Below are 13,649 nucleotides of genomic sequence, written 5' to 3' on the forward strand. Positions count from 1 at the left end.
ACCCTTTACACCCTAATCAACTGTGCAAAAATCATCAAAAAATTAAAAAAAAAAAGTGAACAAAGTTAAGCTCTTGCCAGAAACAACTAAAAAACACTATTTAAACTATGTGAAAGAAGTTTCTTGTGGGAAGTGGGAAAGAAGTGCCCCAGCTGAGTGACTGAAGAAAGGGTCCAGGTGGACATGTAGGGGCAAGAACACATACAGAGGATGGTATTCTCCCTGGAAGGAGGAGCTGGAGGTGGGGATTCAGGAAGGCCAATGTGCTACAGCCATGACCACAGAGTGACGAAGGACAACCTGCTACAGGCTGCTCATGTCTACCGCTGCATAGTGATCTGCACAAGTATATGAGAAAATGGTCCAAAGCCAGGGATAAAGCCACCCAAGAAAGGATTAGAGAAACACAGTGTTGAGAGCTCTCACAGGACTGAGAGTAACTCCTGCTCTCTTTTAGAAGAGTAGAAAGCCTCATCAGGTACTGGGCATTAGAAGGTAGAAGAAAACTAGGAAGACTACATTATATCTAAATGTAAAGAGTACTTAAGTATTGAATGCTATACAGATATAAGAAGGATGGTGTTGAAGATCAAAGGCAACATGGAAGGTTGAATAAACAAAATCTATAATATCAATCAATATTTTTCTTAACAGATATAATAAAAGAGGAATATTTAGGAGGAATACATATCAAATATATGAAAAGAATAACATGTCATAAACTATAAATATATAATTTTTATTTATCAGTTAGAAGAGAAAGAGGAAGCAAACACAACAAATTACTAACTGTGATATATAAGCCTGAATCTAAGTATTATTCACATTTTATTTAATGATTTTTTTGTAATAGATATATTCTAAAATCAGTATCATTTCATAAGTTAGGTTACAAATTGGGTATGAGATCTGAGAAAGCAGAAAGATAAGAGAAGCAAGGGAAGAGTGACATGAAGGCTCACTGGGTCACTGGCAGCCACTCAATCTCAGTAAGGTCTGTGCAGGCTCTGGTTATTCATCAAGTGTATTGCTGTTCATCTTTAAAAAGCTGTTACTATATTCCGGGATCCTTCTTTTCTAAAATTCTTCTCAAATCTATATTCTGTGCCACAAAGACAGAGTTCTTTGCCTAACCCAAATAAGTACAGTTCCTTATTTTGTCTATAAGGTAAACAGATGGTATATTTAAAAAGCATTCATCTTCCATAAGGCACTTTGCAGTCACACTGTTAATGTCTAGTGTTAATCATGTTTTCCAGATGACTAATGCTTTTGTTGGCATCTACAATGGAAGAAGAAATCTGGCCCCCGGAATGTGTATTTCTGCTTCACATTCCTCAGCCAGCCAGCTGTCAGTGTGAAGAGATACAATCCTCTCTGAGCTATTTCAATTCTGTTATTTAAAAGTAGGCTAAGTAAATATTGGGCACTCATTAAGCTGTTTTGTGCCTACATCTTTCCCTTATTTATATCATTAGATCTTCTACAAAATATAATCACTAAGCTGAAAGAGGAGAGACACAGGTGCCAAAAGAATGACTAGAGTGAAGAAAAACAGGCCAGGACTACACACACCTCCTTCCCAGAGGATGTGTCTGGTCCCTGGATGAGCTCACGTCTGCCATGTGCCATCCTGGTAGCACTTCCTTCATTAATTTCTCACTCAGATGCCCTTCTTCATTTCCGATCAAAACTCTTCAAGCTCTGTCTCAAATGACACTTCTTTCATGGAGCAAACTTCTGTGTTCTAGCTGTTACTGAGCTTTACTGATAGAATTTCATAGAATCTTGAGATTTTGAAGGTAGAGGGGAATTACAGTAATTTAAACCTAACTTTCTTCATAAACCCTGGGAGAAGTGACTATTTTCTGAATTTGTTACAAAGTAGTTTAGTAATACACTGGAAAGTATCAAGAGCTCTGTCTGCTGTTCCATTTGTAAAGGAAGAGGTCAAATATTATTTATCTTCAATTATCTAAGCTGGAATAAGGTGGTTATATCCCTCCACAGCTGATTGAGAAAGAAGAGGTGCTAGCTGGAGAAAAATCACAGGCTTTATTGATAGTAAACAATGCTGCTATAGAAGCCAGAAGCAAGTTTTTACCTGGAATCTGCTGTCATAATAAGCTCTGTAAATCAGAACAGCTGAAGCACATGTGAATTACGACTTCTAAAAGATGCAAAAGGAAGAAATATTCCATGATCTGAAACAACTCTGTTCCTTTATAAACAGGGCAAGCTCTTCTAATTCCAAAGTCAAGGGGATGATGCATTTTCCCCCAGCTAGATTACAATGAAAAGTGAAATAAAGTGCCAGTGCCATGATATAGAATATAAAACCACTGTCTGCGACACCACCATCTCATAGGAGTGCCACCCAGGGCTACCTGGCTCCACTTTTATCCAGCTTTTCACTAATGGCCTGACAAAAGCAATAGAAGACAGTCCAAATGCTTGGATCCCTACCACCCATATGAGACCTAGATGAAGTTCATGGCTCCCTACTCTGGCCTGGCCCAGGACTGAGTGTGATGGCCATCCGTGAGCTGAACCAGCAGATAAGATTTTTCTTTCTGTGTCTCTTCTTCACCTTCTTTCTCTGTAACACTGCTTTTCAGATAGCTAAAATTTTTCAGTGAAATAAAAAACAAACCTTCGATACATTGTTTTTCCTTACAATGTATATCAATAAGATCAGTGCTGTGGCATAGTGCATAAAGCCACGAACTGTGGTGCTGGCATTCCATATGGGTGCCAGTTCAAATCCCAGCTGTTCCACTTCTGATCAAATTTCCTGCTAATGCATCTAGGAATAGCAGCAAAGGATGGCCCAATGACCTGGACCCTTGCACCTGTGAGAGACCTGGAAAAGGCTCCCAAAAAATAAATGGAAGGTTAGATGAACCCAACCTTCCCACTCTGGGCTTTGGACAGACCTAGCTCCAGTCACTGCAATGTTTGGAAGAGTGACCAGGAGATGGAAGATTTCTCTCTATATGTAAATCTTTCAAATTAAAAAAATCATTAAAAAATGCATGTAGTGTTATTTTTTTAAATGCACACCCGCACAATGTTTTCAAATTTACAAGAGTGGGCCCACTAGACAATCAAAATGCTATGTGAGAAAACTGACTAAACCCAGGAATGTTTAAAAATTCTGGCTGGACCTGGCACGGTGGCCTAGTGGTTAAAGTCCTTGCCTTGAACATTCTGGGATACAGTATGAGCTCCGGTTCTAATCCCGGCAGTCCCGCTTCCCATCCAGCTCCCTGCTGGTGGCCTGGGAAAGCAGTCGAGGACAGCCCAAAGCCTTGGGACCCTGCATCCGTGTGGGAGACATGGAAGAGATCCTGGATTCTGGCTTCGGATTAGTGCAGTACTGGTCTTTGTGGTCACTTGCGGAGTGAATCATCAGATGGAAGAAAGATCTTTCTCTCTGTCTCTCCTCCTCTTTGCATATCTGACTGTGCAATAAAAAAAATTCTGGCTGATTGTTTTGATTGGAAAGACAGATTTACAGAGAGGAGAGACAGAGAGGAAGATCTTGCATTTACTGATTCATTCTGCTTATGGCTGCAATGGCTGGAGCTGAGCAGATCCAAAGCTAGGATCCAGAAGCTTCTTCCAGGTCTCCCATGTGGCTGCAGGGTGCCAAGGGCTTGGGCCATTTTCTGCTGCTTTCCCAGGCCATAAGCAGGGAGCTGGAAGGGAAGTGGAGCATCTGGGACATGTACCGGCACTCATATGGGATCCCAGCACTTGCAAGATGAGGATTTAGCCAGTCAGCCATTGTGCCGGTCCTGATTTTTCTGGTAAGGCTACTTTATAAAAGGGAATAGAAGGGCCTGGCAGCGTGGCCAAGCGGCTAAAGTCCTCGCCTTGAACGCACCGGGATCCCATATGGGCACTGGTTCTAATCCTGGCAGCTCCACTTCCCATCCAGTTCCCTGCTTGTGGCCTGGGAAAGCAGTCGAGAACAGCCCAAAGCCTTGGGATCCTGCACCCGTGTGGGATACCCGGAAGAGGTTCCTGACTCCTGCTTCGGATCGGCATAGCGTCAGCTGTTGTGCTCATTTGGGGAGTGAATCATCGGATGGAAGATCTTCCTCTCTGTCTCTCCTCCTCTCTGTATATCTGACTTTCCAATAAATAAAACAAATCTTTAAAAAAAAAAGGGGGGGGGGGGAACAGAAGCATTAAAAAAACGTTGTGGATATAGTTGGAATCTGGGAGACAAAAGTTTTAGCTTTCAATTTGCCACTGTTCCTCCATCTATCCATACATCTCGACATTCATTTATTTATTTATTTATTTATTTATTTATTTATTTTTTAAGATTTATTTTTATTATTTTTTCATTGGAAAGGCGGATATACAGAGAGGAGAGACAGAGAGGAAGATCTTCCGTCCGATGATTCACTCCCCAAGTGAGCGCAACGGGCCGATACTATGCCGATCCGAAGCCAGGAGACTCTTCCAGGTCTCCCACGCGGGTGCAGGGTCCCAAAGCTTTGGGCCGTCCTTGACTGCTTTCCCAGGCCACAGGCAGGGAGCTGGAAGGGAAGCGGGACTGCCGGGATTAGAACCGGCGCCCATATGGGATCCCGGGCATGCAAGGCAAGCACCTTTAACCACTTGCGCCACCGCGCCGGGCCCGACATTCATTTCTTTTTGAGGAACATTTATTTATTTATTTGAGAGGCAGAGTTTCAAGACAGTAGGAGAGACAGATTTTCTTTCTGCTGGGTTGTTGCCTAAATGACAATAAAGGCCAGGGCTGGGCCAGGCTGAAGCCAGGAATTTCATTCAGGTCTCCCACAATGGATGAAGAGGCCCAAGTACTTATGTCATTTTCTCTTGCTTTGTCAGGTTTAGTAACAGGGAACCAATTCCAAAGCAGAGCTGCCAGGTCTCAAATTGGGACCCCTCCAGCAGCTTAACTGGCTACATCCAGTGTTGGTCCCCAGCTGTTCATTTCTTTCTTCAACAAACATTCTTTAAATACCTACAACACTGTAGGTACCTTGCTGTGCAGACCTATAAACCAGGCAGATATATGGCAATAACATTCAAGAGAAGAACGGACAGTAAAACAAAACAGAGATGACATATATTAACTCTAGTAAGTTCCATTATGAACACAAACAGGTTGGTGTAGAAGATCAGGTGGGAGGTGGCAGTACAAATTAATTTCTGAGTGTGGTTAGCCACACACCTGAAACCCTTCTATGTAACAGCAGGTAAAAACATTGCACTTTGCTGGTACTCAGCAATCTAACATGGAAAACCACATACCGGGTGTAAGGTGCCATTACTGGTCACCGCTGGAGGGCGGGCCCATCGTTCATTTTCCAGCTCTTCCATTACTTGGTTCATGGCACTCTTCAGCCATGTGTCCACAGAAACACCGATTTGCTTTAGCAGGTCCAACCGAGCTTCAGCTTTCAACTTAATTATCTAAGAAAAATTAAGAAAATGGTCAGAAATCAAGGTATTTTCCTCTTAAACTGGCTATATTACTTGTACTTATTAATTTGAACACTCTTGATATTCACCACCTACCACTTCTTCCTTGGCAGAGATACAAATTATCCATTTGGTGAGAAGGAGGGAGAAAGAGGGGTCAGAAGATAGGAAAAACAGGAATGAAAGCATCCTGGCAAATGGTAAATGGCATACCTGCATTTTCCAGGAGCATGTTATTGACATATACCAAATACAATCTGTGAATCTGAAGAGAGGAACACTCCATCATCTGCTTCTGTTTCTGCAAATGAGGCTGTGCCTTAGAACAACAGTCTTCTAGCAGGACTTGTGGACTTCTCTGTGAATGATTTCATCATATCACTCCCCTGCCTGAAAGCTTCAATAACTTCTGACTTCTTACTGAAGTACACAACTAACTGGTTTCTTAACCAGAAGTAAAAAACACTTCAAAATTTGAGGTAACTATTTTCCTCTTCTTTCCATTTGTCTGTGCTCCCACAGTGCCACTTACTACTCAGAATATCATGTGCTCTCAGCCCTTGGTCCATGCTGCCCCTCTGTGGACAACAATTTTGCATGGCTTCTAATGCCTGGTGAGTGTTAACCTTTCCATGGTCATTCCAAATAATATTCTCTTTTTTCTCCTTTCCTTTCCCTTTCTGTCCCCGTTTCCCTTCCCTCCTTTCTTCCTTTCTTAAGATTCCTTTCTTTGAAAGGCAGAGCTGCAGAGAGAGGGAGAGACAGAGATCTTCCATTCATTGGCTCACTCCCCAAAAGGCCATAATGGCTGAGGCTGGATCGGGTCAAGACCAGGTCCCAAGAACTCTATTCAAGTATCCTGGGTTGGAAGTATAGCAGCCAAGACTTGAATCTGTACTCATATGGGATACAGGCACTGCAGGTGATAGCTTACTACAAGGCTGGTTCCTAAATACTACTCATTCTATAGAGATTTTCTTAACAATTCCTCCTTGTTCTTTAGGTAGGTAATCACTCCTTCTCTTGGTTTCTAAGGCAATAGTAAAATTATATCTATCTCATTTAGGATTGGAACACTGACATTCATGTTATTCTCCTAGTAAACTTTTAATAATCTTTTCAACACAGGTCTCCTATGTAAAATTACCTTTACCCTTTTCCCAAGAAAATATTTTCTTTTTCTCCAAATTCAAGAAAGGAAATGATTATTTATTCCTCAGTCCTCAATCCACTAACCATATACAAGAAACAAACAAGTTTTAAAACTGGTTTGTGACTGCTTTGCTCCAATGTACATACTTTATTTATTTTATTTTTATTGCAAAGTCAGATACACAGAGAGGAGGAGAGACAGACAGGAAGATCTACTGTCTGATGATTCACCCCCTAAGTGATCACAACGGCTGGTTCTGCGTTTATCCAAAGCCAGGAGCCAGGATCTTCCTCCAGGTCTCCACACTGGTACAGGGTGTCAAGTCTTTGGGCCATCCTTGACTGCTTTCCCAGGTCACAAGCAGAGAGCTGGATGGGAAGTGGGGCTGCCAGGATTAGAACCAGTGCCCATATGAGATCCTGGTATGTTGAAGATGAGGACTTTTAGCCATTAGGCCACCGCACCAGGCCCCCAATGTACATATTTCTATGGTCAATCAATCAGTAACATTGTGCAGCACTTCTGAAAAGCAATCACTCCTAGCCTCACTCCAGTAACTATATTTTCATTCTTAGCTCTAATTCTCCGCCAGTCCATAAAAACCATGACTAAAAGTGATCAGCTTGAGGTTGGCATTTTGGCACAGCTTGTTAAGTGGCTGCTTGTGATACCATATGGCTACCTGTTCAAGTCCTGGCCATTCCATGTTCATCAGCTCCCTGATAATATGCCTGAGAAGACAGAAGAAAATTACTGAAGTACTTGGTGCCCTGCCACTCATGGGGAAGATATAGTGCACTTCCAGGTTCCTTGCTTTGGCCTGGACAAGCCCTGGCTGTTACAACCACACAGGGAATGAATCAGTGGATAGAGGATATCTCTGTCTCTCTTCTCTTCCTTCAATTCTGCCTTTCAAATCAATCAACAAATCATAAAAAAGTAAATAAATGTGAGTCAACTACAGCTTTCTTAGCTTAAAAAATCCCTGTCATTTAAAAATTATCTATTTATTAGAGAGACAGAAATGAGGGAGAGAGGAAGAAAGATGGGGTTAAGATAAAATGCTCGCATCCACTGATTCACTCCCTAAATGGCACAAATTTGAAGGGTTCTGATCTGGGAGCTCATCCAGATCCCACATGGGTGGCAGAAATCCAGTTACTTCAACAATCACTGTTCTCTCCCATGGCCTACATTAGCAGAAATTTGAAGTGGGACTAGGATTCGAACTCAGGCAGTCTGATAATGGATAGTGGTGTCCCAAGGAAACTCTCAACCACTGCGCCAAAAGCCTGCTTCCCAAGTATACTTTAAAAGGATGTCTATCTACTCATGTACTTTTGTAATGTTCTATGAATATCTTCTATCTCTAGTTAACATCAATTACTGAAAGAGGAATATGAAAGCACAACTATAGACTTGTTTATTTTTTCAGTTTTGTCAGTTTTCACTTCTGGTATTTTGTAGCTCTATTATCAGTCACATATGCATCTAGGGCTGTATATATCTTGCTGAACTGACTTTTTTGAATTATCATTAATTATTCTTCATAACATTCTTTGTTATAAAATCCACTTTATCCAATATTATACAATAACTCCAGTTTTCTAATAATTAGTGTTTGGACCCTGTTCAGTAAGCAATAGCTGAATTTTTAAAAATGGTTTTTATTTTTTAATCCATTTATTTTGTTTCTGCCTTTCAGCTGCTGTTTCCTGCCAACCTCCCTGGAGTCTTTCTTATGCATGTGTACTCAGGTTTTGGCCAAGGATATAGATGGTAATTTATATGTAAATTTGAGGGCTGCCTGACATTCATCCTCAAACCCAAGAAAAGTTCTGGCTGTGCTGCTCTTCAAGTGCTATATAAAGCAAGTAAAGCAAGTAGTTCTGTTCTTTCAAGGGCAAATTCTTCTCCAGTTTTTTTTTTTACATATTTTGTAAAAATTTTATATCAAGGGCCCAGCGGTGTGGCCTAGCCTAGTGGCTAAAGTCCTTGCCTTGAACACGCCGGGATCCCATATGGGCGCCGGTTCTAATCCCGGCAGCTCCACTTCCCATCCAGCTCCCTGCCTGTGGCCTGGGAAAGCAGTCGAGGACGGCCCAAAGCCTTGGGACCCTGCACCCTGTGGGAGACCCAGAAGAAGTTCCTGACTCCTGGCTTCGGATTGGCGCAGCACCCGTCGTTGTGCTCACTTGCGGAGTGAATCATTGGATGGAAGATCTTCCTCTCTGTTTCTCCTCCTCTGTATATCTGACTTTGTAATAAAAAAAAAATAAATCTTAAAAAAAATTTTATATCAAAATTTTGTTTTAATCTTTCAATCCCAGATTGGTAATCATTATCCAAAAGAATTTGGTATATACCAATTTTCCATTACTAAAAGTAGAGACCTTGCAGATACATTCTACAGGTAAAGTAGGATGCACAGATAGGTGTTTGGCTTAGAGGTTAAGATATAAGTGAGGATGTCCACGGAACTTACTGAAACACCTGTTAGAGTTCAAGCCCTGGTTCCAGAGGTTGAATTCCTGTCGCTGGTATAGGAGACCTAGATTGAAATCCCAGCTTCCAGCCTTAGTGGATACTTGGGGTGTGAACCAGTAGGAACCCTCTCTCTATGCCTCTAAATTTAAAAAGAGAGAATTATAAAGAAATCTAAAATCTCTCTTGGCAGTTTACTATTAATGGTAGCATCTCTGTTATAGATGTTTTGATAAAGACATTTTTCTTTGATTTCTTTCAGAATTTATTTATCTTGAAACTCAGAGATATTTCAATTGCTGGTTCACTTGCAAAATGGCTTTAACAGCCAGCACTAGGGTAGGCTGAACCCAGAAGCCAGGAGTTTCTTCTGGTCTCTCACGTGGGTATGGGGTCCCAAGCACCAGGGCCATCCTCTGCTGCTTTCCCAGGTTATCAGCAGGGAGCTGGATCAGGAGTGAAGTAGCTAGGATATGAACCAAAGCTCCATTAGCATCTGCTGCTGCTGCAGGCAGATTAGTTCACAAAGCCATGGTGTTGAGCACGTATAGTTTATTATTTCCATGAACTTCATCAAGTATCCATGGATGAAAAGAGCAATACTTCATAATGAAATGAAATTTATTCCTGAATTGTAATTTAACCTGGAAACTAATCAATATAGTTTGCTATATAAAGAGAATATTTAAAACTGAAATGCTATAGGGCCCGGCGGCGTGGCCTAGCAGCTAAAGTCCTGACCTTGAATGCGCAGGGATCCCATATGGGCGCCGGTTCTAATCCTGGCAGCTCTACTTCCCATCCAGCTCCCTGCTTGTGGCCTGGGAAAGCAGTCGAAGATGGCCCAAAGCCTTGGGACCCTGCACCCGTGTGGGATACCCGGAAGAGGTTCCTGGCTCCTGGCTTCGGATCGGCATAGCACCAGCCGTTGTGCTCACTTGGGGAGTGAATCATCGGATGGAAGATCTTCCTCTCTGTCTCTCCTCCTCTCTGTATATCTGACTTTGTAATGAAAATAAATAAATCTTTAAAAAAAAAATGAAATGCTATAAATACATACAGAAATAAACTGAACAGAATTCAGTACCTGTATCATCATAAAAAGAAAAAAAATCAGTTTAATTTGATAAAGGACACTTGCCAAAATCTAGAATCAACAATGAATCTAATGATGAAAGCCAAAATTTTCTTTCAGTATAAAAAAAGACACAGATATTGTTGCTTAGCTTAACACTTCTATTTAATATTCTACTAGAAGGCCTTATTGTAAGTGCAATAAGCAAGAAAAATAAACAGAAGCAAGCAATGAAAACAAAGAAGCAAAAGTGCTTTTAGTGACAAAAAACAATCACATACAGAGATTATCCTAATGAATTTATAAAAAGTCATAAGAATTGATTTAGGCAAAAACAGAATACAAGGTCAATATAAAAATCAATTTTATGATGAAATACTACGAAATGCCTGTAAATTGGAATCTGAAAATGTAAATTATATTGTAGATAAGTTATCATAGCATCAAAGACATGAAAAGACTTAGGGACCCAATCTAATAAGATATTTCTAATCTTTTTATATCAAAATCTTCAGATTATAAAGGAAAATAAAGAATATCATGTTTATGAACCAAGACTCAGTATTGTTGAGAAGTTAATTTTCAAAATTTATATCATGAATCAAAATAAAAAAAGCTGTTTTTTTGGTAGGAAGTGATAGCTGATGGAAATGGGATGGTTACTATCATGAAGAAAGGAGCACACAAGGTATAGATCTTCCTACCATATTATATCAAAGGAGAATTACTAAAAATTTCTGGGTATTCTCTATTTTTTAATATTAATTTTCTCTTCTTTGATAATTATTTTGTTGTCAAAAAAGAAGACAATCCCTATCAGTATAAATAAAAAATATTTAACCTTAATATCTAAATAAAAATTAACTGGGAGAACAAAAAGCATGAATAACTTAAGCTGCACATAAAAACTACTGTTTTTTTGATAAGCTACTTTTAAAAAAACCTTTTAAATTGTGATAAAAAAATTTACCAGCTTAACCATTTTAAATGCACAGTTCAGTTATATTTAATACATCTTATTGTTGCGTAACCATCACCATCATCTATCGCTAGATCTCTCATCTTGTAAAACTGAAACTCCAAACACTAAAAACAACTCCCCAGTGACCGCTCCTTCAGCTCTCTAACCAGCATTTTACTTCCGTGTCTACAAATCTGACTACTTCATGTAACTCACACAAGCAGAATCGGTCAGCAGCTTCCTTTTGTGACTGGCTTATTTATAGCCAGCCCTGCTCCTTAAGTCTTGGAGCATCTTTTCTCATTCCTGCACTTTTAGACTTTGTGTCTCTTTGGATCTTATAGATAATATATGGTCAGATCATATCTTTCCATCAATCCTTTGATTTGGAGCCATTTATTTAAAGCAATTATTGATAAGGCCACTTTATTTCAGGCTAATTCTTGCTAAGATTTATTCATTTGAAATAGAGACACACACAGAAAGAGGAAGATATAGAGAGAGCACTTCCACAAGCTGGTTCACTCCCTCAAAAAGCTACCACAACCAGGTTCAGGCCAGGCTGAAGCCAGGAGCCAGGAACTCCATCCTAGTCTCCCACCTGAGGGGCAGGGGCCCAAGCACAAACAGAAGGGCCATCTTCTGTTGCCTTCACAGGTACACTGGCAGGAAGCTCAGCGAGAAGTATAGTAGCCAGGACTGAACCCAGTACTGTGATCTGGGATGCTCACGTACCAAGAGGCAGCATAACCTACTGCAGCACAACACTGGCCTGATATTGATAATCCTCCCCCCCCCCTCAGTGAAATGTTTTGATTTCCTCTTTTCATTTTATGGATTACGTGAATATCCTGCAGCTTTTTTTCACTGTATTTATCACACGATTACACTTAAAATCTGAATATGAGCAAGATATTGAGTGTCAAATGATTAAAGTATACATTTCTTTGTATGTGTGGATGACAAAAGGTATTTAAAAATTTCAAATGCCTAAGTATCAGTAAGAATATTATTACTGAAGTTTAACTTAAAGGGCTGGTGGCCCTTAAGTTACAGTAGGTTAAGTTATGGCTTGTGATACACACATCTCTTGTGAGGGCCACCTGGCCACTTGAAGTCCCAGCTGCTCCACTCCCAGTCCAGCTCCCTGTTAATGTATCTGGGAAGACAGTGGAAGATGGCCCAAGCATCTGGTCCTGTGCCACTCACATAGGAGATACAGATAGAGTTCTAGGTTCCTGGCTTTGGTTGGCCTAGCCTCAGCTCATGTGGCCGTAAGGAAGTCAGCCACAGGATGGAAGATCTCTTTCTCTCTCTTTCAAATAAGCAATACAATTTAAAATAATTAACGAATGCAGCTGTTGCCTCATTTCACTTGATCTTAGCCAAAAGGCCGAGAAGTGGTATGTCGCCTCATTTCAATCCTTGGTTTGGTTAAAGCTGCAGACAGTATCTCCACCAGGATAAATATTTGAAACCATCATAAAGATCATGCTAACATGACAGTGTGTTCACAAGTATATGTCTATTATTTTCATCAGAATTGGCATCCAGAAGTTCTCATTAGGTTGTTGAATTAATCAGGTAATGAATTGGCGCAAGATTAGTTAGCCAAGAATTAATCACTTGGAAAAGTATAGGAAATTTATGTTTTCAATTTCTTCTGATTAAAAAAGTTTCTTTAACTGATTACTGAGCACTACAAATCATTTTCATTCTAATTACTGAATGAAATATAACACAGAGAAGACTGGATGAACCAACAAGAGAGCTATCAATCCTGAGTTTGAAAAATAAATATGAAGGATGTAATGGAATTTTAACCAGTTTTCTCTCTCTTGTGTAAGTATTGATAACAATATATATTAACAAACAAACAAACAAGCAAAACTAGAATAGATAGACAGAGATCAACACGGAAAACTTAGAACCAGACAGGAAACGGGCAGCGTGGATTCGCATATACTTTACTAGGTAGCACACAAATGATTAGTTACTCCTCACTAGGGTATTGAAGATTTCTCTGCACACCCCTCTTAAAACTGTTCTGCACCTAAACTGTTGACATATGCCTTGTTAGAGTTATAAGCCAGTTTAGACTATCCTAAAAACTGCCAAGTTCAGCAGAATTATGCTTCAACACTATAAACTGCTAAATAGTAAAATGAAAATAGACACAAGACTGCTGAATAGTACACTATAGCCATTTAAAGGTGTATAGAAGCTGGTTGTATATAAACTAAAATTGAAATGTCAATGAAGTAGTCACAGGATGTGGTTAAGAACTTGCATTTTTTAACATACTGGTTACTCAATACCATGTCAATTAATTCCATAATGTTGCAAATTATTGTTGATGTTATGTTGCGGCCTTCAATTGATCGGTATGATATTCTTCCAGCTTCACCTTCAGACCAGAGATGGTTTCCCTAAGAAAGTGATGAATTTATCTGGACAATTTGATGCTGGACTCTTTGCTTGGTATATGCTTGCAATGAAAGAATCTCAAC

General features: G+C 40.1%; 1 protein-coding gene across 4 annotated transcripts in view; it reads right to left on the reverse strand.

Moving 5' to 3' along the window:
- FCHSD2 (FCH and double SH3 domains 2) overlaps positions 1–13,649 on the reverse strand; it is a 245,109-nt gene that overhangs the window by 18,191 nt on the left and 213,269 nt on the right. For all 4 annotated transcript variants that reach the window (XM_040964120.1, XM_040964118.1, XM_040964121.1 and 1 more), the window contains one exon: positions 5,296–5,457. In XM_040964120.1, coding sequence (XP_040820054.1) covers positions 5,296–5,457 — 162 coding nt within the window. The remainder of the gene's footprint in view (positions 1–5,295; positions 5,458–13,649) is intronic.

This window comes from Ochotona curzoniae, unplaced genomic scaffold (genome assembly GCF_017591425.1).
Source record: "Ochotona curzoniae isolate NIBS_2020 unplaced genomic scaffold, NIBS_Ocur_1.0 scaffold_3223, whole genome shotgun sequence".
In the NCBI taxonomy this organism is placed as follows: domain Eukaryota; kingdom Metazoa; phylum Chordata; class Mammalia; order Lagomorpha; family Ochotonidae; genus Ochotona; species Ochotona curzoniae.